General features: G+C 38.6%; 1 protein-coding gene across 1 annotated transcript in view; it reads right to left on the reverse strand.

The window, feature by feature from the left end:
- Positions 1-9,093: 9,093 nt before the first annotated feature.
- LOC137913599 (A disintegrin and metalloproteinase with thrombospondin motifs 3-like) overlaps positions 9,094-24,793 on the reverse strand; it is a 53,309-nt gene continuing 37,609 nt past the window's right edge. The window contains exons 9-23 of the mRNA XM_068757241.1: positions 23,946-24,078; positions 22,936-23,049; positions 22,351-22,496; positions 21,643-21,818; positions 20,601-20,734; positions 19,586-19,709; positions 17,125-17,208; positions 16,547-16,627; positions 14,050-14,213; positions 12,894-13,050; positions 12,133-12,265; positions 10,999-11,206; positions 9,864-9,981; positions 9,760-9,774; positions 9,094-9,560 (exon numbers count right to left, since the gene is read on the reverse strand). Of these exons, the coding sequence (XP_068613342.1) occupies positions 9,094-9,560; positions 9,760-9,774; positions 9,864-9,981; positions 10,999-11,206; positions 12,133-12,265; positions 12,894-13,050; positions 14,050-14,213; positions 16,547-16,627; positions 17,125-17,208; positions 19,586-19,709; positions 20,601-20,734; positions 21,643-21,818; positions 22,351-22,496; positions 22,936-23,049; positions 23,946-24,078 (2,254 nt within the window). The remainder of the gene's footprint in view (positions 9,561-9,759; positions 9,775-9,863; positions 9,982-10,998; positions 11,207-12,132; positions 12,266-12,893; positions 13,051-14,049; positions 14,214-16,546; positions 16,628-17,124; positions 17,209-19,585; positions 19,710-20,600; positions 20,735-21,642; positions 21,819-22,350; positions 22,497-22,935; positions 23,050-23,945; positions 24,079-24,793) is intronic.

Genomic DNA, 24,793 nt, shown 5'->3' on the forward strand with positions numbered 1-24,793 from the left:
AGAGGTTAATGGCATTTGATGGATTTTTATTAGCATGGTTTAGCAGCACTTTACAATGATGTTATCAAATAAACACTGTTGTGTTAGGGTTAGGGTAGGCTGTTAGTGATGTTATAAGGACCACCATCTGAAATGTGTGTGTGTGTTGTTGTTTTTTTTAGCAATTTAGTGTTCTGACTGGCTTACAGTCCTATTATAATCAGCGGTTTTTGAAAGCAGGAAATGTTCAGAACGTGTAATTTTGCACAAAATAGTAGTTATGAAACCCGGCTGATTTGCCAGCTTCTTTCAGAAGTGCTTGTTTATTTTGAGACAGAATTCTTTTTGTCAGGCTACCGATGCATGCTGAGACCGGCTCACACACAAATGCTGACAATCAGCAGGTAAGGATCAGAAATGGAACAGGGAGCAAGGGAATATGATGGTTTAAGGATTTGTTAAAGAAGAACCACATCTACTAGAATCACATCACGTAACATTTTAGACAACAATGACACGCATATATTTATCAGCATTTGGCAGTAAATGGTAAGAAGTAATGATGCACACACTAAACTAAAAAGTGAAAACAGATAGAATGCTTTACATCATCTACTGCACTGTATAAAAAGCAGGTGTAATTCTGTAGACAACGTCCTTGGACGTGATGTGATCTGAAGCTTGGAGAAAAAGTCTCTTGCCACCACTATTTGCTGAAGATAAATTTATGCTGTGCTTGAGAATAGTGTGCGCACGCACACACACACCCACACCCACACCCACAGACATACACACTCATCTTGACTTGACAATAAGGAGGTAGAGAAATGAACCAATGAATTATTAAAATGAAGCTGAAGCCAAGTGTGAAGTTGGAGCTCAGCCTTAATGTGACTACGGCTTTTTTTCATTGCCACTCAAGACCTGAGTTTTTCCATCAGAGGCTTCAATTATTGACTTAGCTTTTTAGGATGAAAGAAGAAGAGAGGAAAAACTAAGAAACGTAGGCACATTCACTTCACCACCCGGAGAGTGTCTTTTCTCTCCGGCCTCTCATTATTACTGTCAACAACTTACTGTAAAACAAAAGAATGCCACTGCTTTATATTTTCATCGCGGCAAAGCCAGAGCTTCGTGCTTGAATCCCTCCTTTGAATGAGGGCATTTTCAAGGGCTTCTCTTCTTTGTGAGTCCAAAACAGAGATCACTTTGACTCCAAATGCAAACTCAATCATGCGGAAATACAAAGCTAACCAGATTGGAATATTTTTTTTTATAGTTAGTTAAATAGTTTTCCTTTCCTCTAAAAAAATGATTGTGTAAAATCTCGATTAGGTTGTCCTCACCGCTATTAATAATAATAATAATATATTTTTAAGTGGGAAAAACCTTCAGGTAATGGCATTATTATTGAATCATTGTTTCAACAGCCTGAACAGAATTACAACAAAGTATTGTATAACCAGATTGGTGAACATCCATTTGTAGGATGCAGACGTGTGTTTGTCCAGTTGAGTTTAACTTTAAACCAGACACACAGAATAAATTACAGCAGAAGGCCATGTTTTGTCTGGAACATTTTGTGAGGATCGCTTCATCTTGTTTTATCAGTCGCACAGCATTTATTCAGTCCTTGTAGGTAATTAGGTTTCATCTGTTTTATTGAGTAAATACAGAATGTCAATGCCTCTGGTCCATCTTGATATTGTTAACTTACAAATGATTCAACACAAGGTTTTCTCACATCGCTTCCTTTATATGGAGGAATATCAACTTGTGTAAATGAGCTCACGAGCATCACACCAGCAGTCGTCACCTGTAAATGTTTTTAGTCTTATCATCTTGCATAGGTTCTAAATACATAAATAAGTTATCTTGGAATGTTGCTCATCTCCAACTCTGAACAGTCATGATACTGATTTAACTGTTATTGCTCCTGTCAGAATCTTGCATGGGAGTCTCTGCTGCCATTCTACATTCTGCACCCCACGTCCCCCCCCCCCCCCCCCCCCCCTCTGTTTTCCATGGTCAACAGTATGTGGAAAGTGCCACAGCACCAACTTTGTTGTGGTTAAAGTTGTTTTCAGGCGGCTGAGCCGTGGAGGCCAGCCTGCCTTGCTCAGCTGTCCATGAGTGACTTGCTGACGGATGATCTGTTTAGCTGAGTTTAGAGTTTAAGCAACACAGATGGTCTGGTTGGCTGTTGCATGTTTCTGCAATGGAAACATGCACTTCAAAATTACACCGTGCAACACACATTTAACTTGCAGACATAATTTAAATCTACTTTACTATTTTTGTAGTTATTTGAACAAAGAGATTAATTTTCGAAGATTTTCACTTGATTCTTTTCCCCCTTATAGTTTCCACTGATTTCTGGCTAAAGTCTAACATTTGGCTTGCAGTGATGGAACAGGAAGAGCAGATGGCCAATCAGTAGTGTTCAGTATTGTTGCACGTGGATTCCGTCTAATTATGATTGTGATTATTCCCACAGTTCCCCGACAAATAAGAGGTACAGGTAAATTGCTGTTGTCTGCAAGGGTGTTTATTTCCATGTGTTGACCTTGTGATGACCTCTCTCACAGTGTCAGCTGTGACAAGCTCCTGCTTCCAGGTCTCATCTCTGGTAATATGTCTTATTGCTGTGTCTCCATCTGCCTCAGATCTGAATGTTCTCGGCTTGCCAGCACGATCCCCTGCTGCTTCCGGCCAGCCTGCGTCACCAGACTAAGCCTCAGACTCCCTCCACCACTCAATGATCACCTCAAACCTGGTCCATTGCCTATTATTCTTTGCATCTTTGTAAATGTTTAGATGGATGGAGCGATGAGCACAGCAGGAAGAGCGATGTGTTTAAAGTCAGTCCAATGATGCTTTGCTATTTGCTCATTAAAATACCCTTTTGTAAAAAAAAGGGTATTCCGTGCCGAGGAAATAATGTGAACTCTTTGCTATGCTAGTTATCAGAGTGGACACACTGTTCTCAGGCTATTCACACTTGTCCCCTCGCTGCCCCGTCAGTGTTATACTCTGCAGAGCGGCTGTGGCAGGAAAAGGCAATGGTTGCATCAGAATGGTGCATTCCTTCATTCTATCCGCTCCCGTGTTTGGGATGCCTACCTGACTATGTCTCATCCCATTTCTCAAGAGAGCTCAGAATCTGCAGAAGTGGAACCTCATCTCTCCTGGGATGTCTGAGGAGATCTTTTTTGAGATGTCTGTCATGTTGCCTCAACTTCACCAAAAAGGTAACTGCTGAGCAGAATAAGAATATTAGAGCTGGTAAGGTTTATTTTATTTTTTTTCTAGTGTATGGACAAATCATTTTTTGTTTTACATCTTTTTGTCTCTACTACCCATGCCTTTTGGAGATAATCTGTGCAGCCAATGCCTTTGATCTGAATACAAACACAATAGGCACTCACTGTATGCTGGAATTAATTTATATTCCTATTAAAAGCTTTAAATAGCAAACTGGACCAATCCAGATTTGGAACTGCTGTTGATATTGGTTGTATAGCTTTAATAGGCTTACACTAAAATCAATTTCATGAGGACTGTGAAAGAATATTAAAACAGTGATGCACCCATGTGTCCATATTCTCAGCATGAAGTCAGACATGTTCTCAGTGGGTGTTGGAGTCCACCCAGGCGGATGTTTGTCTCCACGTTGTTGTCTTGTTTCCCATTAAGCTGGAACGTGCTCTGGATTAAGTGATGTTTAGGATGACCTGCTTATCCTGATGTTTTAACTCTTTCAGTGCTAGCCATTTTCAGCTCAGCTATATCCTGAGTGCCCCAGTTTTTGCCCATTTTGCTCGATTTTCATATCCCCACAGAATATTCTTGACTATGACTAAGCAAACACCGAACATATCAAACGAAAGATCAAAGTATCTTCTTTATATCCAGAAAAAAAAGTGTGTTCCTACCATTTTCCGGAGTTATTGGCTGTTGAAGAGAGGCACATTTCAATGTCAGGGTTGGTAGTAAATGTTTGGGTTATAAAAAATGTCTTTAGAGGTTATTGGCACTGAAAGAGTTAAGTGTTGTATGCTTCAACAAAAAAAACTAACAAAAACAAAACATTAAATGTGACACAAAATTGTGGGCAGGTTTGAGGTCAGAACTCTGCGCTGACCAGTGAGCCACCTTCACAGCAAGCAAGAGTAATCACGTATATTTCTGGTTTTTGCTTTGTGGCATCGTCCTGTTGAGAGGGCTGAACTCAAAGCTGTGGCTTCTCACTATGTTACTTTCAACTCGAGAGAAGAAATCTCTTGTCTTCACGATGCCTTCACTTTGCAAAAAAATAAAAAAGAAAGAAAGAAAAAGGTTCATTTTCAAGCATTATTACAGAGAATACCAGAAACTCAAGCCAAACACATTTGCAGTTCTCTGCATGAAATTAAGAGGATTTTTCATTTATTTCCTATTACAAAGTAATCTCAAGCATTACTGCTGACGTAAAGCCAGATTATCTCCACAAACACTGTGAAACAAGTGTGATCATGGGAAAAGTCACCTTTATGATTGTCACTGATCTGTGCAAGACTGAAGTGTAACATTTCAGGTATTGACTCAGCTCTCATTTCCACACCGTTTCATGTCACGTCTATACAATTATAAATATCTCTTATTAAATGGATCTTTCCAAATGCTTTTGACTCATCTCTCTTCTAGAAATAATATGCAATGTCATTTTCTTACTTGTGAGAAATATTTTTTATTTTTTTTGTCTTGGCTCTAAGGGCATCCTTTGGTAGGAACATCATAATTAATCATGTTGAAACTAAACAATGATGGGAAACACCAGGAGATGACACATTATTTCAGTTTTAGCTGCCTTGCATTGGCTTCCCGTCTTAAGAATTAATCTCAAATTCCCATTCATGAAATTCAAACCCCTTGTTTTGGCAGGGATTTGAATTTGGTCAGCAAATTAGCTCCAAAATGATATGCAGAAGAAAAAAAAGTAATCCCTTCCTGTAAAGGGACAACGTCTGAACAACTACAGTTCCATGGTAAAGCGAGGAAGAGTAACAAGCAGAACACGACGCCCTGAGGTTTTGTGATGAGACTGCTTTAATCACCCTCTTCAACCCCTGTGCAATGAAAAATTGCTCCAGTAGTGGATGACTCTGGAGCTACATCAGGCGTCCTTGATAATACAGAGAAGGGTAGGGACCAACGGCAAATCAGAAATTAAAGTCTGCTGAGAAAATGAAAGAGCCTCGAACGGACTTTGCGTAAGTGCTCTAAAAGACGTGAAATGTCTCTGACATGAGTGTGTGTATGAGTTTGTTTGCCTTTCGTGTGGCCCTGTAATGAACTGGCATCTCATCCGGGGTGTACCCCGGGGTGTAGCTCTCTCAAGCTGGGATATACAGATGGATGGAGAGCTGTAATGAAGTCTGTAATGAATGTCTCTCTCTTCGCAAACAACAAAACCAAATTCTGAAAATTAGATAATGCCTCCCTATCAGGCACAGGATGTATATTTTTCCTGTGTCCATTTAAATTTAATGCCAGTGTTTTGGTACAATTACTTATTTATAAATGTCTCAATAAATAACTCCTGTTTAGCACCATTGTCATGCCCTTTACCTCAAGTTTAATGAAAAATAACATTGAATGTTTAGTCTTCTTACAGTGTATCAATTTCATAAGTTTAATGAATTTGCACAGATTCATTTTTAGACCTATTTATACAAATAAATTAAGAAAATAAATATATTCAAATGCATCGATTTTAATTTCTTTTTTGAACGCTTGGAATATATTTTTAAAGATGTAACGTTTTTATGAACAGGAGTTAGAGAACAAATCAAAATAACATGCTATTTCTGTCACATTAAACAGTATTTTACCTGCTCCGCTGAGAGCCTTAGAGTTTTGAGTGAAAAAGTAAGCACATCTATGGACAGCCCAGATGTTTGACTTCTGAGTTGTTTTGTTGTCTGGTCACATGGTGTCTTACAAGGCCTAAGATTAACCCAGAATTTTGGGCTATTATTTTCTCTTTTTTTTGCCTCACAGATGGATTAATTATGGCAAAGAAATACTGAAGGCAAGAATTCAGTGTAGTTAGTCATACATTTTTATTTCTATGTGCTCCCCATTACAACAAACAGCATCAGTAGTGTACACTTCAATCTACACAAACACATAGAAAAAGAAAATAAAGCAGAGTGACTGACATGGCAATCACAATAATTCTTGAAGGGATAACACAGGGGTGTCGATACAGTACATGAGAATCCTATGCAGCAATATCTGTCTGAGGCTCAGGGATTGTCAGTGTCAACGTCTACGCTATTTATCTTACAAAGCGCTGTATAACTTTAGCAGCAATGTTGTACAGGCAGCAGAGGTGAAAGGAGCAGGTGAAGAAGAAATAAGATGTTTAGACAATACGGAAAGCTAAAAAAAAAATACTATTTTATTTTTACGACACTATGTGTTACTGGTTAAAATAAAGCATTTGTCTGGTCAATACATGTCGCTGCGACATAACGTGTTAAAAACCTCTATACAAAACAGCTGTGAAAAGACAGCTTCGTAAATACGCAAAAGATCTCAAAATTGAGCATGTAAATTTACATCTAATTGTTTGCAAAAAAAACAAAGTGATTTCTAGTCTCTTTAAAAAAAAAAAAGAAGCAGAAATTGAGTTTAGATTTAAAAATGTTTCAAATGAAAATGACAGGTTGTAAAGAATGAAATCAGTTTTCAACGGTTGATTAACTGGTAAAGCACAATTAGTAATAACAAAGCAGGTCCTTTCAACTTTCAATAAATATGAATGTATGCAGTGCTATATACATGAACGACACATTGACACACAGGAGTGAGTCTGAACAGTTGCAAACGTTTTCTTCGCTGAAAACACAAAACTGTGTCTTTGCTATTGCAGTCAGATGCATGGTGGTTGTGAGGAGACTTGTGTTTTCAATAAATAGCTTCCTCTTTCCTGAATCTTCTTCCAGCATCAAAGCCATTCAGGAAATACAACGTGAAAAAAATCCCCGGAAATATCAAAAGCATTTTTTGAAAGCTTGTGTTTAGAATGAAGCCTTGTTCATGTAAACACAGAATGTAAAAAAATTATTGTTCATAGTAAATGCAAAGGTTTGTAATGACCTAAAGCTCCATCAAGGGGGATCTTTGACATTCATTGAGTTTAACGTACTGCGTGGGATATGAACATTTCACACATTGTGAATTAACACATAACTCCCAACTCTGCAGCGCGACACTGCAAACGAGTCTGGCTTCACCGCTGAACAAAGCAATAGACATGCCTTGTGTCTTTTTGCGACACAGACTAGAGAGCCAAATTACAAGAAAACGGAACATCTGGCAGAGAATGAGAAATATATTATCCCTAAACATTTGGTACAGATCAAAACAGAGAGGGAATTACTGGAGGTGTCCTTAAACAGGATTCAAGGGCACGGTCACTTTTTGTTCTGCCACTGATTGTGGATGTGTAATTAGTATTTGGTTGGTGAATTACCACATTTGACTGTTGTAACTATGGCAATTTCTCGTCTTTCGGCACCCTAGTGGTAGAAAAAAATGCTCAATGAAGCTTTAGGTGTTTCAAATTAGTAGTAGGATATTCTGTAGGTCAACATAAAAACATAGTCTGCCAACACAATACTAAACAGCATTCCAAGATTCCTTCGTCACATTGAAGTAAAACAAAGAACGTATTTCAGATCTTTGCTGAAAATACGAGGTCATTGTCTGGTTTGTTCAAACTTAAAAAGGCAGCTGAAGATAAAGAACGTATGACATGTCAAGCTTCACCTACTTTGTTCCCTTCTTTGACCAAAAAGCTTCAATGATTTAGAGCATTAATGGTGACAAGGAGGGCAATTAAGACCATACAAAGAGGCGAGGTTGAAAAATATTCGCCTTCTCGAAAAAGTTAACCATTAACGCCACTCTCATTTCCGCATGTCAGACATGAAATACCAGGCAGATTAAATTCCTTAATGGTGGGAGCTAGAAATAACAGCTGGCCCTTCTGTGTCCAAAGTTAACAAAATAGCTTTGCGCACCTTAAACATAAAATATGTTCAGTCCTTGAAAGCTAACCGTCTCCTTGCTGAAGCTTACTATACTGATATAAAAATGTTGTTAGCGCTCAACAAGAAAGAAAATAAACATATTTCTAAAACTTGACTAATATATTTCAGCTCTCCATAGCGTAACGTGCGCCTTCATGTAGCATGTGACAGTGGCATGACCGTTTAACACTGCTGCTTAAAGGGTAAACATTCAGAATAACCTTTGTTATTCTATCTGATTGAAGTTTACGTTTGCATGCATCACCAGCTTATTAAAATAATACTGATATTTTAATGTACAGTATTTACAGGAGCCTTTATAAATACCTATTTCCATAGAAATTGTATAGCACCTCGAAATAGACATGATCAGATATAAAACAATCCGTGCGTCTCTAACCATTTCCATTGTCGTCACTGGCCTAATTCTGGCCACCTTGCATCTGTGGAATAGTTTAACTTTATGTGAGTCGAGATTCACAAAAACAGTTAGAAGTTAAAAGCAGTTTGTGCCATTCAAGAAAAAGGGCATTTTAATTTCTGTTGCCAAGGATTACTTTTCAATGAAGAACTGGACCTGCGCACAATCTTTTTTTTTGATGTGTTTTTGCTGGGGGGGTTGCAGAAACACTGAAGACAGCACGGGCCGGATTCATTAAATCACAAGATAAGTGAAAAGAACCAATCGGAGGAGAAATTGAATGCTTAAAGGTTTGGAGCAAAGTAGCAAGATATATGTTAGTTGCAATAAATCTTCTTTTCAACCTTCAAATAATTTAGTACGAGGCTCTGTTTCACGTGGCCAAAAACTGCTCTGGACCTGTTGCTGAAGATTTATAATTTCCTTTCTACTCATGAGAACAAGGTATGGGGGTCAATATCAGGGATGGGAAGGGAGGGGAAATACTCAACATCAAAGTGAACCAGCACTTGTATTTGCGTTTCCCTCTTTGTGGTGTTTTTAGTGTGAGAAGGCAAAAGGTTGAAGCTGGATTATCTGATCCAGGAGTCCTGAAGGGGAAGGCTGTCACTTTCATCTCTCCGCTTCAGAATAAGCTTGAGGCCACCGACTATCTGCCGAGCTGTTGCACTTTTGACTGTCAGTCGGATCTGTTGTCGCCACAGCAGGCAGCTTCCTGCCAGCGTGGCGTGGAACCCGCTTTGGTGCAGTTGTGGCTTTTGCTTGGGTTGTCTTGACAGGACCAGGAGTGGTGACTTGTTTGCCGGCTTTGCCTTTTGTTCCGGCTCCTTTGCCTGTCATCTGTTTAGCCCCGCGGGCGCTGTTGACCGCCGCAGAAGCCGTTAATGTCTCTAGCAGCTGTGTGGCCGATCCAAAGCGGACGTGCTCTTCCGTCTCAGCCGCCTCTGCAAATAGAGACAGGGTTCCACTTCGCTTGCTGCAGGACTCGCAGCACAGTTTGTTGTAGCCAGGAATAGAGCAGTATCGAGCGAGGACCTCCATTTGGCAAAAGATGGATTTGTCTCCATTGCATGGTTCATCTGAAAGTAAAGGAGCACACAGTGAGGTAGCCTGGGAAGCAGCGAGACTGTGTAGGACGATTCTTTACAGGGCACTAAACCCCCTCACCCCGACCCCCACTCTGTCTCACTTTCACACAAAGAAGAGAATGCTGCGCATGTTCATCTTTAATAGGGAAGAATACTATGACAGCATTTTTTAAATGTTAACCACCCTTACCTGAAATGCTGGACCCTATAGAATCAAGAAGACACTGCACGTGAGTTTTTAATTTGTCACGGGCTATTCATTTTCCTTCAGTTCATAGTAATTGCAACTCTTACCATGGCAGGGTCCCGGCCGACATGGCCTCACGTTGTCAGGTTTTTCTCCATTACACTGATCCCCGATCCGGCAAGTGACAAGCCGCCTCTCCGTGCCCTCTCCACAGGTTGCAGAGCACTGTCGCAGAATAGAAGCAGCGGCTCACTCACAATCAGCAAATAACTTTTTGATTCTGAAAGGCAGAGCTGAATCCCTCGAGGGAAAATGTGAGAGCAACAGGATGGCAGCAAAAAATACTGACACAATCGAATACAAGTGTCAGCGATTCCGTATCCGACCGTAAAACATGGCGACAATCTCCCCTTCTGAGTTATAATGATATAATAGTGGCCAGGGAACTGTTGTGGCACATCATGACGTCCAAGTGAAAATCAGCTTTGGATCACAAATGTCTTCACTTCAGCATTTTCTCAGAGATAAATTTATTTCATATATTTAATTAGCATACATATAATCATTTATAGGGTTATAAGTAAAACTGATGACAAAAAACAAATGTGTCCAAATAGACCAAAGTAAAAGAAACTTCATTCTGAGGTATTTTGCCTTCATAAAATGAGAATGACTTTTCCCTTTAGAGCAGACCTGATTCAAATCATGACTTTGGTTGTGAATTGCATCCCTATCAAACATGCATGCACAGCACAAACGTGCATTTAAAGAGTTCTACTCTTAAAATGTAGGTTGGTAACAACAATGCAATCAAACATCTGATTTACGGCTCACATAAATTTAAAGCTGACACGAAGAACCGAATCGGATTGTGTTGCATTCTTATCTGCTCTCCGACATTCAGCTCGATGTCTCATTTATTGGAGTTTTGATCGCATCGCAGGAACAACTTCTGTGTTCTCAGATAAGATGCTGTGATGACAAGAAATGTCTGATGTCTAATTTTTTATCTTTACACAGAAAATTCTCAACTTAAGAAATACAACAAGGCATTGTGCCTTTTAAGTGAGTCAAATCTACAGTAAATATTAGGGTGGTAGTGACGTCAGTAATTAAAAAATGAGGCGATATTAAAAATTTAAATCAGCCAGACGTATTTCTGGCTAAATCTCTTATCAGCTGCTCCAAGTGTGATATATTTACTCAGCGTCTATTGAACAGATGGATGGACGGATACAGAACCTCGGACCATGCTCCAATCCTCCAGTGGGCAGGACATGAGACTCTGTTGCAGGGCCTCCGGCTCTCCGGCTTCTCGCCGCTGCAGTACTTGGTGTGGATGGAGCGGTTGGTGCCGTCTTGGAGGTACTGCACACAGCGAACCATCCGGATCTGAAAGCCCAGACTGCCGCACGTTTTAGTACAATGCTCCCATTCTTCGGACATCCATCTGGGAAAAAATAAAAAATAATAATATTCAGATTCAGATGACTATGTACTGAAAAAGAAATCATATTTTTTCGTACACTAGTTTAAAGAACAGTGCAAGATCTACAATGTTTGTTGATTACAGTGATCCATTTATCAATATCACATATTATGATATAGGGAACTGATATTTCCATCGATATCCTGGCGACACATTCGGGGCTTTTCTGCAATTATCATTCAATTAATTAATTTGTCAATCGACAGTTTCATCTTATAAAAAGAAACAATTTTCTCTCACATGGGATTAGGGTTAATATTTTTGCTTCCAGTGCTGCACTGTTGAATCCAAGAGCTCGTTATGTTACTATTATGTATTTAATTATTAGAGAGGATTACATGTGTTTATATTTGATATTCAGTTAAACAAGCCGGCTTTGCTTTGCTTCACTGCCAATTGGTGTTTGTTTGTTTGTATGAACAGCAACGAATGACAAGTCAAATCAAGATGCAAGGCAGGGAGTCAGATAATTCAGCCAGATAATGAGTGTGAATTCACTTATTTTGGAAAGTTTGGCTCCTGACAAAACGACTCGGTTATCAAATGATGTCAAATTGAAATCAAATGTAAAAAGACTGACCACACAGACATATTATACCTGAACCGCGGCTTCAGATCATCTTAATCTTTAATTTAATTTAATTTCAGTAAAGTCCCATTAACTGCAGCCATTCATGAGCCAATAGGACAAGATGGCAAACACAATCTAGTAATCTGTGTGTTGAGGAAAAAGTTATTTTAGTTTTCGCCCAAGAAAACATTCTCTCTACCTATCCCTCACCGATTTGTTTGAAAAGCTGAACAGAACAGCCAGCAGCAGACACTTTAACATCTGTTCACACTGCAATGGCCGTGCACGTGAAGGAGGCTGGGAAGTGTGTACTCACTGTGGCTGCGTGCAGTCCTGGAGATTACACATTCTGCGGATGGGCTTTGGTTTCTTGTTTGCATCACAGTAGCCTCGATGAACCATCTTAGTGTCTCCTTTCTTGCGACATCCATACTTGGTGTACTGAAAGCCTGTTGAAGGAGTCAATGCATTATATTATAAAGATAAGTAGATTTGCTATATCTTATAAAAATCAATGTTATTCATTTATTCATTTTCTTGAAGACAAGACAATCAACATCTGTCTCGTAGCTGCTTATCCGGATCTGGGTAGCAAGTTTACTCTGGCGCCTGTCCCAGCTGACTTCAGGTGAAGGACGGGTACATGTCACCACCTATTCCCACTCTCACTCACAACTACGGTCAATTTAGAGTGATCAGTGCATCTATGTTGCATGTTTTTGGTTGAGGAAGACCAATTTTTCTTTTTCATTCATATTTTAAGATAAAAATCCAAATTATTCTTGAAAATAAAGCTTTTCAAAAGAGCGTATTGCCGCTACAGTCATCCACTAGATTTCGCTGGTCGCTGCTGAGAATGTGAAGGCTGAAGAAGTGAGTGCAGGGGGGGGGGGGGTCATCGACTTACAACCACAATTGGTTCTGAGGATTTTGTCGTATGCTGACTGAGTCGTAAGTCGGCCCATTTTAAATTACCCTAAGTAAAATATGATGCGTAATGACACGGAAAATATCGAAGTAGAAAGAGACGTAAATCATTCCTCCCCATTCTTGCCTATCTTGATGGTAATCATTTACCTCCACCACACGGTTTCGAACATGGAGACCAGCTCCTCAGAGCCCATTCAAATGTGTCCTCCTGAATGACATTGTTGTTGTTGACTGGCACTGAATCCTCATGGATGATGTACTTATACATTATAGTAGATCGTGTGTCATTGTTCTTGGGGATGATCTGCACAGAAGGAAAGAAAAGCCCCACAAAACTTTAATCAGATTTATTAACATAGCATTGCTTTTCGATATGTTATATCGGTAGAAGGATGCTGAGGATGGAACTGCCAGGGAACAGGACTAGAGGTCGACCCAGGAGAAGATACATGGACGTAATGAGGGAGGACATGAGAGTGGCTGGTGTTGGGGAGGACGATGCAAAGGACAGGGTGAAGTGGAGAACACTGATTTGCTGTGGCGACCCCTCATGGGACAAGCGCAAAGAAGAAAAAGAAGATTGTCTAGCATGTAGCATATCTGCATTTGAATACAGGGGCTGCAAATTAGCGTAAATAAATGAATGAATGTTTTATGGTATCGATTCTATGCTGTATGTTATGAGGTGGAATTGATTATCTATTGAAGCGGGGAAGAGTGTCTGTGTGTGTGCGCTTGGCACATCAACGCTTTCCCCATCTCCTGCATGAGTCGAAGAAGAAAAGCGGAGTGGATAAAGTCCATTTTTTGTGGTAATGTTTCGGCAAAAATTGCCAAAAATGTTTTATCGTGTGCTGAAAACGTCGCCTCACGGGTTACCATGGACGCGTGCTGCAATTATAATAACAATCTAGAGATGATAGGTTAATTAATTACTTTAATTCAGTAAATTATAATAGTAATAATAATGTTAACCTCATTCATAAAATACCTCTTAAAAAGCGTTTACAAAGTGCTTTGACAAAGCAAAGGCAGGTCAACAAAATATGAACCAAATAAAATCACAGATTGGATGTTGAGAGGGGAAGCAATTAAATCATTAATAAAAATATTAAAAGATAAATATACATAAAATAAAAGGACAGATTTAATTAAAATCTCACCGTGACAGGAAATTAATGAGGGTAACCGTTTAAACTGCTGATTATTTTATATTGCATCACAATAATAACACTTATTGTGATGGAAACATGTGATTAACTCCAACAATAGATATGATAGAGGAAGATGTGTCAAATGTTACCAGAACCACCACGGGGTCATGCAGAGGTCCGTCAGTGTGCAGCGTCTCCACGTCCTCCTCGATGATGTAGTGCCATTCCACTCCCAAGTCAATGAAGCTCCTGGACTTAACCTCCTCTCCTTTTCCATTTAGAATGTAATGCCCTGTCACCTGGTTCTTGATTGCTGTAAAATAGGCACTAATTGTGAGCTTCTGACAAAGCTGAAATGGATTTAATACATCATTTACAAATGTCCTAAATGATTGACTATGAATGCTGCTCAAGTGATCCATGGAGTCCTAAGAATATTCAAAATAATTATGCGACATGGATGGACATTGATGGCGTCTATTTTCAGTCATTACACAATTTCTACAATTTGTGTAATGACTGCAATGACAACATGCCTGATTGATCTATGTATGACAAAAATGAGTTGACATAATGACCCATGTCTTTGCCAACTTTCTCAAGTTCGACAGTTTTGCCTGCACAATACGGAGTGATTTCAAGGAAGCAGCCTGACCGGAAAGGACCAAAGCATCCGCTGTATAAAAGCAAAAATAACTCACACTTAATGCTTGATTCAAGACGTGATTCAGTTACATTCATGATAGACTGTGGAGTCATGATAATTAACTGAATCACAGTCTAGAACCGTACAGGAGATGTTAACGCCTTCAGAGAAGTGAGAATGAACGGAAGAAAAAAGAAAAATCACATCCATAAGCACTTCACAGAGTAGTGACAGCGACAGGAAGGATGGATGCTGGTCACCAAACTGGGAGGAAGAATTATCAGCTAGAATCAACAACTTATTTTCAAGCATGTGATGTCCAAATAAGGTTTATGCATCATCAAAAGCTACATTTACAGTCAAATCTAGCATCATGGCTGTCATTTGTTAAAATAAAGGAAATCACATCTTCTAGAATCTAGATGTTCCTCTGCAGCAGTCACTTTCTGATAATGGACAGTATTTCTTCTGGCACTGCAGTCCTTCCCTGAAGCACAGAGAAGTAGCTGCTAAATATCGCTCTGACCATTGACTGGGTCTGTCCTGTTAAAGTGATTACAACACTCTTGTTTAAATATAAGTCCTTTAGAGAACAATGACCCAGTAGGTTAGAAAAAAAACTATTTAATTAAGAAGATAATAGTTTTATTTGGGCAGTAATCCGTGTTTCTGTGTGGGAATTACAGAAATGATAATGTCATATACCTACATTAGACTCGACATGATTTTGTTGGTCTTTTTTCAGCTTCTTCCGCCCCCCAAAGCAGAAACATCCCCCCAGAAGAAATTAAGGCATGCTCCATTACAAGGATACAGCAGTTCAGTTAATGTACCCTTGACTGAGCTCTATAAAGAGGCTTTTATCGGAAAGGCAATTTTTACAAGAACGATTGGAGGGAAAGATTAAAAGATTGTCAACTCTAAAAAAACTCTATATGGATAATGGTGTGAATATAATCACACTTTTCTTGCATATACTTGAAGAACCAACAATAATTCACCTGATGGGCATTCAGAGTACCGGTATTTCAGAAGTCAGACTATGAATTAGGTCATTAATATTTTTTCACCAAATGGCTAATATTACTTTGCCTGAGGGAAAGCTTTATTCATAAATCTGCCTTCCTAAAAGGTGTCAAACATTCTTGGTTTTAGTTTTTTTCTACGCTTTACAGTACATGCATTCCTAATGTATTGCATTTAAAAAGGAAGAAACATAATTGCTACTAATAATAAAGACAATTTCATCCTTTGACTCGTCCTTCTCATCCTATACCGCAATTAAAAATTCACAATACGTCCCTTAAGGACGGCGTTACGTTCCAAAGACCGCGTTGCTTAACGATTTCGTTGTTGAACGAAACCCCCGTTGATCGACAACTTGGCCAATATTTTCTGTGGTCAAAAAACATTTTCCCCACGATGGGCTGGCGATGCTTCTGGGGTGTACCCCTGCAAATTAATCAGAATATTCCCAATAAAAAAAGCTATGTGGGGGAGAAGAAGCTCCCAGGTCAGTGAGCAGTGGTTTATAATCAGGAATTTCTTGCTGTTCATCTTAATTGGGGTAAATCAAGCAAACTGACGACACAGTCGTGTTAGTAGTGCCAGACATAACCATTTTAGTTCGATGATCAACTACAGTAAAAACAAGTTGGGGGGAAAATGACATCACAAATACCCTGCTTAGCTTGATGCCAGATAATGGAAGACATGGATGGATGGATGGATGGATGAACTAACTGTCAATTCACTTCAACAATATTATGAAAACAAAAGACAAAAATCCATAGCAATTTTGCAATCAAGACTGTTGAATAATTAATAAACATTATGAAGGCCGAAATGTACAATCTGCCAGGGGTAATACATAAAGAAAATGTTCTAATCTCTAATTTTGCCATTCATCATCCTATTTGTCTTCTAAGCAAAGAGGATGGTGGCGAGCTATTAGCATCCTCTTATTTATTTATGCATTTGTGTTAGTGGGTCAGACTTACCAAGAATTTGAGGGGAAGCCTCATGCTCTTGGATGATCACATGTCTCGCTCCAGGAGGAATGAGAAACATCTTAAGGTGACCTTTGCCACGTTTGTATCAGCGGCATCGGAAGCAGAAAGGTTAGGAAAGATAAGACAGAGAGGGGTAAGTTCAGCAGACGTGTCTCAGCACTGGATGGACATCGCGCGTGTTTCAGAAGTTCATTTCACTTTGCTTTACGAAGATGATCAGACATTTTTGTGAAAGGGAAAAATGGAGAATAACTATATTTGATTTCCTCCACAGTGTGGAAACCTGCAGGAAAAAGTTTCATTGAAACAAGGCGTTCATTCACATCTGTTTGCTGAGTCATCAAAATGTTTTTGGGAAATACCAATATATTATACTGCTGTGAAACAACTAATGATCAGGACAGGAAGCCTCTGTGTTTTCACATTGATTATGAGCAGAGATGTGAATGAAAAGATCTTTTAACCATGTTTCAATGGGGTATGAGTCACAGAATTGTGGGAAACTAGGGTAGCAAAGTCTTCTTCTGACACGGATGTCCACCCTTTACAAACCAGCTCCAACTCACCAATTACATTTCTAGAGTCTTCTGATTCATTTACAAACACATTCCGAGCTCCTTTTGGTAAAGAAAAGGCTCCTCTGGTCTTCCCTTCAGAATGAAATTAATCAGTTAGTCTCACAGTGTCTCCTTGCGTCTCCATTTCGCCATCATATGATTTCTCAGCAAAACTAGCACCTGAAGGCTTATTAAATTAGCATAGCAGGGAAAAGAACAAATCACATTATATGAAGAGGCAAAACATTTGGTGGGGGTTGCTTGCCAATCACCATGACTGAACTACAGCTATGTAATTACTTGACTTTAGATTTGACAGGTAGGCCCAGGACTGGGCCGATTATATAGACGACTATAAATCGAACTGGCACACTGGTGCAGGGTTCACACAAAGATGGAAGCAGAGGTGCAGCTACTGCCCCCTTTATTGGCAAGACATAAATTAATCCACATGAGAGAGCAAATCCTCTGCAGCCAATTATAGGAATCTGAAAATCCCAAAAGTACTTGCGTGCAAATTATTCGGCTGAACCAAGCATCAGCATACCAGCTGGGGTTCAATCATTAAAAGGCCAACAAATACCAGATTCATTCCAAACATCTGCAGGATTCTTTAATGTGACTTTTTTCAGCTGCATAATTTAGAGTTAGTTTGTTAGGCTGTAAAGCAAATAACAGCATGTATATGAACCACATGGACATGGGTTTTACAGACTTAGCTGGACAAAGAACCTGTGACAGTTGAACCTAATAAACAGGAAGCAAAAAGGAACGGAAGCAACAGCAGCTTATGACACTATTGTATCTTAGTGACTATGGTGTTAGGCATCATTCTGTTCTACAAGCTGGACAGGTGGTTGTGAATAATTCACAGATTCTGGATACTTGCATATTGTGTTTTCCAACAAAGATGTTTCTTTATGGTCTCTCTTGCTTAACTGTTTTCCTGTTAAAAAATGTGAGTAGTTAAATGCGTTGTTAACAAAAGGAATGATCACAGAAATGCACCATGGAATAGTTTGATGAAGCTATTATGTCATTTTCATTTCATATTTTCATGACCATTGTGTGTGTATGTGTGTGTGTTGACAATATTATGGGGACACGCCTCCATACTGAGTTTAGGTTCAAGTAAAGCAACACTTCTCAAATGCTATAGTCAAATTAGTCTATAAAATTGTTACAAGTACACCTCTGATAACATTGTGTCCTTATTAACATTAAGGAATACTAAAAAAATAAATAACGATATAATAAATCCACTTACAACAAAGAATAACAATATTAACCTTGTTTTCTTGTCCAAACCGGAAAAGATTTAACAGCATGAATTTGCCTTAAATTCACATAAAATACCTATTCAACCAACTAATTGTGCCATTTGATACTGAAAAATAAACAAATAAAATTTATAAATAATAATTAATTGATCAGCACCATTACCTCAGGAGCACAACAAACCAAACATTTTAATCTACAAAATGAACCTGAACAAAACAAATTGTGCTAATTTTATTGCTCGGTGTAAAAAGATAAGTAGCTGTAATAAAGAGGTTTTAATAAGTTTGGCTAAATTTGATTATTATCTTGCAAAAATGATTACAAAACAAACAAATTAATTAATAAATGAATAGGAAAGAATTAATTAGTTCTCTATAAAGGGCCTAATCAAATATAACTGACTGTTCAGTGTATTCGCTGTAAGCACAAGCAAATAGAAATTAAATTGTTTACAGGAGGTGTTAAACATAACAATGTTCATCTGTTAAACTGCACCTCATGTGTGTGTATCAGTACACACAGTTTACTAAGTTTTAGAGTGAATTCAGACATTATGCAATGTGTCTGCTGCATTCAACTGCACATTCTGCAAAGGCAGAGGAGTGACAATATCATAATCCTCTTCTCTACATTTTTATTTTTACTTAAGCTCATTTGTAATAGTCAGGATGAATGTGTTCAAGCTCTTATTTTCGTTTTTTCTCCCAGCTGTATAAATGCATTGCAATGCATGACTCACTTGCCGACTCCCTCTCTATGTCACATTTCAGGAAAATATAGATGCTTAAATCCCTTTTTTATTTGTCAAGCTTAAAGTCTGTCCTCAACTGTTTGCCACAAGAATGTGTGGAAGATGTGGAATCAGGAAAGGTGCTGCATAAAACCATGAATATACAAGTTAAATTTGTTGCTGAATCCAAATCTTACTGGATGGCCTACATCATGAAACTAACAAGACAGTAGCTTGCATTGTGAATAAAATGTTCAATATTAATGACCTCATCATACTTTCTTGCGATGTAATTCCTGTTGAAATAGGACATCATTAGTCACAAAATAATCATAGCAACAACCTACAATCAGCAACGGAAACTTGGCAAACATGCAGGGAAGAATTAGGAGAAATCATTAATATTAAATATATATATTCTGTGAAAACAACTATTCATACAGGTTAATGTGTTCTCACCTGCTTTCTTTGGCGTTCGGGTGAATGTTCCTTTAACTGTGCGGCAATGGGAGTTATCTCCACCACAAACTCCACATTTGTCCTCAACTTTATTAGAGCCAATCTCTCTGTCGCAGCCAACTTTCTGAAGACCAAGAAAACAATTAGAAAGATGCTTTGATTATTGTACAGCGACTACTGTAGTTCAAAATTCATAACAAGTTTTAAATGCGAAGCCAATTTGTGTGTTTTTACCAAGGCCCCATCTGCTATTGAATTATTAGCGCTTACTGGATACAAATGTTTATAATTTGTTTGTAAGATCAATTCATTAAATTGTTATTGGACTAACTGTCAAGCTGTCATTTCGAATAAAGAGTCAGTCGGACATTTTTGTCAAAATCATCTGCTTTTCACTTGTCCTGCTGTATTACTGCAGTTGTTAAATTCAGCTGTGGGACACGCTACCATGGTAACCGGTGAGGTGACTTTATTAATGCACACTAAAACATTTTTGCCAGAAAATTATCACCAAAAATAAACTGTATCCACTCCGTTCTTCTTCTTTGACTCATGCATGAGCCACAGGTAGAGCGTGGACGTGCGGAGCGCAGACACAGGGAGAGTGTACGCACATCTTGTGAGCGTGCTCCAGTTGTGACATCACAACGCTGCCAGACATGTTTCAATACTTAATTATATAACTACACAAACTACGCATGATTCACTGGATGACGTAATTTCAGTTTTTCGGTTGGTAATAAACCAAAACCACTAGAAACACAGTAAAAGTAACATAATATGCCCCCTTTAAATAGTAGAAACACTGATTACAAAACAGTAAATTACCAGCACTCCAGAATTCATTACAGCATGTTTAAAGTCAAGGCTGATACAAACTGTGGAGCTTATCAACATCTGACTGGGTAATTTACCCCTCAAAGCTTTCAAGATTCAATTAGCCTGCACTTGAGTACCGATAGATGATGTATTTAAATTCCTTTATCATACCAACATGTTGCATTGTCACTCTTACCACACATTCTTCACGAACGCAGATACTGTAGGCATCTTTGTACGAGCAGCGTGTCCCATCATGCACGAGCTGCTTCATGTATGCCACGTCTCCCGTTTCCTTAGACTGGCAGTAAAGGTGGCATCTCTTGTTCGCTACAAAACAGAAAACAAATACATAAATAAATAAATGCAACTTTATGAATGTAGATAGATAATTCCTTTATGTTTCTGAAGTTATGCAGAAGTTTTTAATTGACAACTACTGATAACAAAAACATTCCATACTCCTGCCCATAATTCACACTGCCAATGTTTTTTTTTCTGCAAGAATTGAAAAAAACTGACTTGAAATTAACGTCCACCAACTGGCCAGTTGAAGGTCACACAGATAAATAGGTGATTTGAGAGACTCGCTAACAGCACAATGAAAGGTAGTCCATTAAATTACAATGCTTCTGGTATTTTCATTACTGCATCTTCCTATCTCCGGCCTACGTCTGTGTTTGGCTCTTCACCCTCTGCTGAAACATAATAAACCAGCTATCTTGTTCCATTGGGAACTGGTTAGGACCTCCTGAGAACTTACATGCTTATCCACACTGTTGATTCTGTCTGCAGCATCCTTTGAATTTATTTGGATTTGCCCGTTTCAAAAAGTACAATATTAAACGTGCTGCCAGGCACTTTTAGATTTTGTGCCGTACATCTAAATAATAGTAATATATTAATATTATAGTCATATTGCACTAATAGTAATATATTAATATTATAGTCATATTGCACTTTCCCTCCACACATAGGGCACATTTTGAGTTTGCATTGTTTTGAACAAGGGTTATTGGTGCAGTGATAAGAGAACAACAACAAAAGAAAACAATTTAAAAGCATAAAAAGAGAAAATACAAAATCCTGAATAGCTGATATTTTGAAACTGTATAAATCTGTACTGGACATCTTTCTATAGGATATGCAGTACCTTTGTGCTGTTCTGTGGTCATCAGCTTTCATTGCTACTTTGTTATTCTAGAAACAAAACATTCGGCTGACATTTGGCTCCTTACCGTCGGGGTGCTCGTAGGGCAGCCAGTGGTGTTTGGTGTTTTGGAACTCAAAATGGCCGTTACGTAACTGGCACTGCTGAGCTCTGAAATCTTCAAAGTGTTTGGGGCAACCATCAGTGTTGCACAGTTGATACTCATAATTTACTCCTGGGCAGTCCTGACCTCCGTTTGAGGGTCTGACGGAAGAAAACAAATGATCATCAGAGATTATAATAAGGCTGAGTGCAATATTAGCATCTGAAAAAAAGAGTCACTTTTTCACACATTGCATTATCTAGCCTGTCCACAAATTAATCAGGCACTTGAGTTTTCTCACATTGATGCAATAACAGAAATTGAAATTCACCAAATGCCCATAATCACACAAAATCAGAACCGTTACTTATTTGACGGATGTGATTGGTCTCAACCGTCTACGACTCTCACTAGTAGACTAAATAAATGAAATTAATAAATAAATGTATCTCCCAAACCATCCATGTTGAGGGGACATGGCTAATAGATGACTGCTGTGCATAGATTAATGCTATAGTCTGCTCGCTCATGGCTGCATATAAAACAAAGATGTAAAGAAGAGCCAAAACAAGTGAGTAAAAAAACAGCATACTAATAAGGACAGCCTCTTTAAAATCTCTTTGATGAATTTAGATTAGATTTTACACGTGGACAATTACAGGGCAAAATTAGCAAAGCAAAATTGCTTCTTACGCTGGGTTGTTGCACTGACGTGTCCGGAAACGAACTCCAGTTCCACAGGAGCGAGAGCAGGAGCCATACTTGCTCCAGGAGCCCCAGGCACCATCGTGCTTGACCTGATTAGGGTTTTTCCACATGCAGTGACCTTTGTAACACCACTAAAGTGGATGACAGCATTCAGGAGAAAGGGTTAGAAAACCTAATAAAGGATACTAAGAAAGTAATGTGAAGGCTCTTTAAAGGTCATATTGATGTGCTCTGGACTCTTAAGTCAGTTAAGTCTGAGGCCATTTTTAAGGTTTAGTCTACATGCTTTGTTCCAGCAAAGAAAAATGTCAATATTATACAAAACAATACATTCTAACAGTTTGTGGACCTATGTCTACTTGACTACACTGAATGTGATTTCAACCCTAGACAAGAGGTTTGGTAGGTAGAGGAAGCAGATTGTGAAGCCATGTCTTATTGTCCAACACACATGTTGGACATCGCTAACATGGATCATGTGATTATACATAATCTCAATGTCCAGACACTTCTGTGGGATGTTCACATATCTCTGGTAATTCAAGCAATTCAAGTAAAAGACCAACTTACTTTTCCGTTTGCACATTCTGTCCCATCGAGTGGGGGGCCCTTCTTGGTTTTGCAGAAATAAAGGTTGTCAGGGTGACTGCACCACAGCTGTTTACATGGGTCAAATGTGCGAAACTGAAAAAGAGGAAAATCAATGTGGTAATTTATGTGATCTGGTATAATATTTGATGAAAATTAAAGTAAAATGTGAAAATCTTCATGGCTGAAATTGTGTTAAATACACTGTGAAACATTTGTTGACCCGAGGTACTTGAAGTCCTCTACCTTCTTTACGTCTTGCAACTACACTGCTCACCCTGGGTCCTTCTCATTTACTCTTGTTCACCTTAATTCCTCTCTTTTCCAGAGCAGACCTCCACTTCTCTAAATTCTCCTCTACCTGCTCTCACTGCAGATCACAACGTCATCTGCAAATATCATATTCCAAGGGGATTCCTGTTTGGTTTGTGGTTGGGGTATATGTTGGCCATGAAAATAAATAAATACATAAATAAATAGCTGCTTGTTCTGAACCTCCTCCCCCCCGTGTATGTGTGTGGCTTTTTGTAGTCAATCATTAAAGAAAAGAACGGAAGGATGATGCGTTTGGAGTTCTCCACATGACCAGAGTCAACCATTAATTACTGATACTAGGCTCCGGTACTAATCTTGCTTGTTTGAAAGAAAAGTTAACATTTTTGGCACGTGAGAATTGAAAGAAGAGAACATGAAATCATTGGATGCTTATGTTAATGCAAAAAATAAATAAATACATTAATTAATTAATTCAGTATCTGTTAGTCATTATGCTGCTTGACAGTTTCACACCATGCTTAGTTTTGCAAATCTTTTAATCACTGACACGTTATTCCAGTGATGACTAGAAAACAACTTTACTTTGGTAAATCCTTCACATCTGTGGTAAAAATTACATGTAATGATTACATATATTGTATATTACATATATGAATATATATATATATATATATATAAAATATTAGTATAATTTTTAAGCCAAAAGCTATACTCACTGAAGTGCAGATCTTGTAGCCCACTCCAAAATCAAACCGACACTGCTCATCCATTGAGTAGTTGATGCCAGGAAGTTCGGGAAGCTGCGGCCAGTCATGTTTGAAAGGGTCATCCAAGAGACAGTCATATGTTCTTTCACAAAATAAAAAAAGAGGAGACATTAATTCCAAGCACTGAATTCGATTATTCACTCGTTTTCTTGAAGGCGAGACAATCGGTAATTGTTTTGTCTTCAGCCACGAATCTGATTCGCACGCAGGTTTACACTGGAGCCTATTCCAGCTGATATCAGGCGGCAGAACCCTGGATAAGTCGTCAGGGCCAAATAGAGGAACAAACACCCATTCACATACACATTTACACCTACGGTCAAATTTTAGAGTGAACAATTCACCTAAGCTGCATGTTTTTGGTGGCGGGAGGAAGCCAGAAAACCCGGAGAGAACCCACACAGACACGGGGAGAACATCCAATGTAACCTACAGGAAATACTTGAATGACATTTTGACTTTCATTTATCATCCAATTCATTGGGCAAACCAAAAGCAGGTGAAATAAAAGGGCATTCAATAATGGGTAATCAACAAAGCATTAACCATCCTTATATTTCCTTTTCATTCAGTGCCAGGTCATGATAAATGATTTGTCTGTGGTAAATCACGGTGAAGAGTATCATTTGGCTCAGTGTCAGACAAACCAGGATTTGCATTACTTTTTTTTACATGTAAAATTATTAAAAACATGAGCTCCCTCTTTTGCTTTCAGAAACAAAGTGTTCACATTTATGACCATTCATTGTCACAAGGCAGTCAGACTTTTAAATCTAAATCATACATACTATTTCTCT

The sequence above is a fragment of the Brachionichthys hirsutus genome, unplaced genomic scaffold, assembly GCF_040956055.1.
Source record: "Brachionichthys hirsutus isolate HB-005 unplaced genomic scaffold, CSIRO-AGI_Bhir_v1 contig_723, whole genome shotgun sequence".
In the NCBI taxonomy this organism is placed as follows: Eukaryota; Metazoa; Chordata; class Actinopteri; order Lophiiformes; family Brachionichthyidae; genus Brachionichthys; species Brachionichthys hirsutus.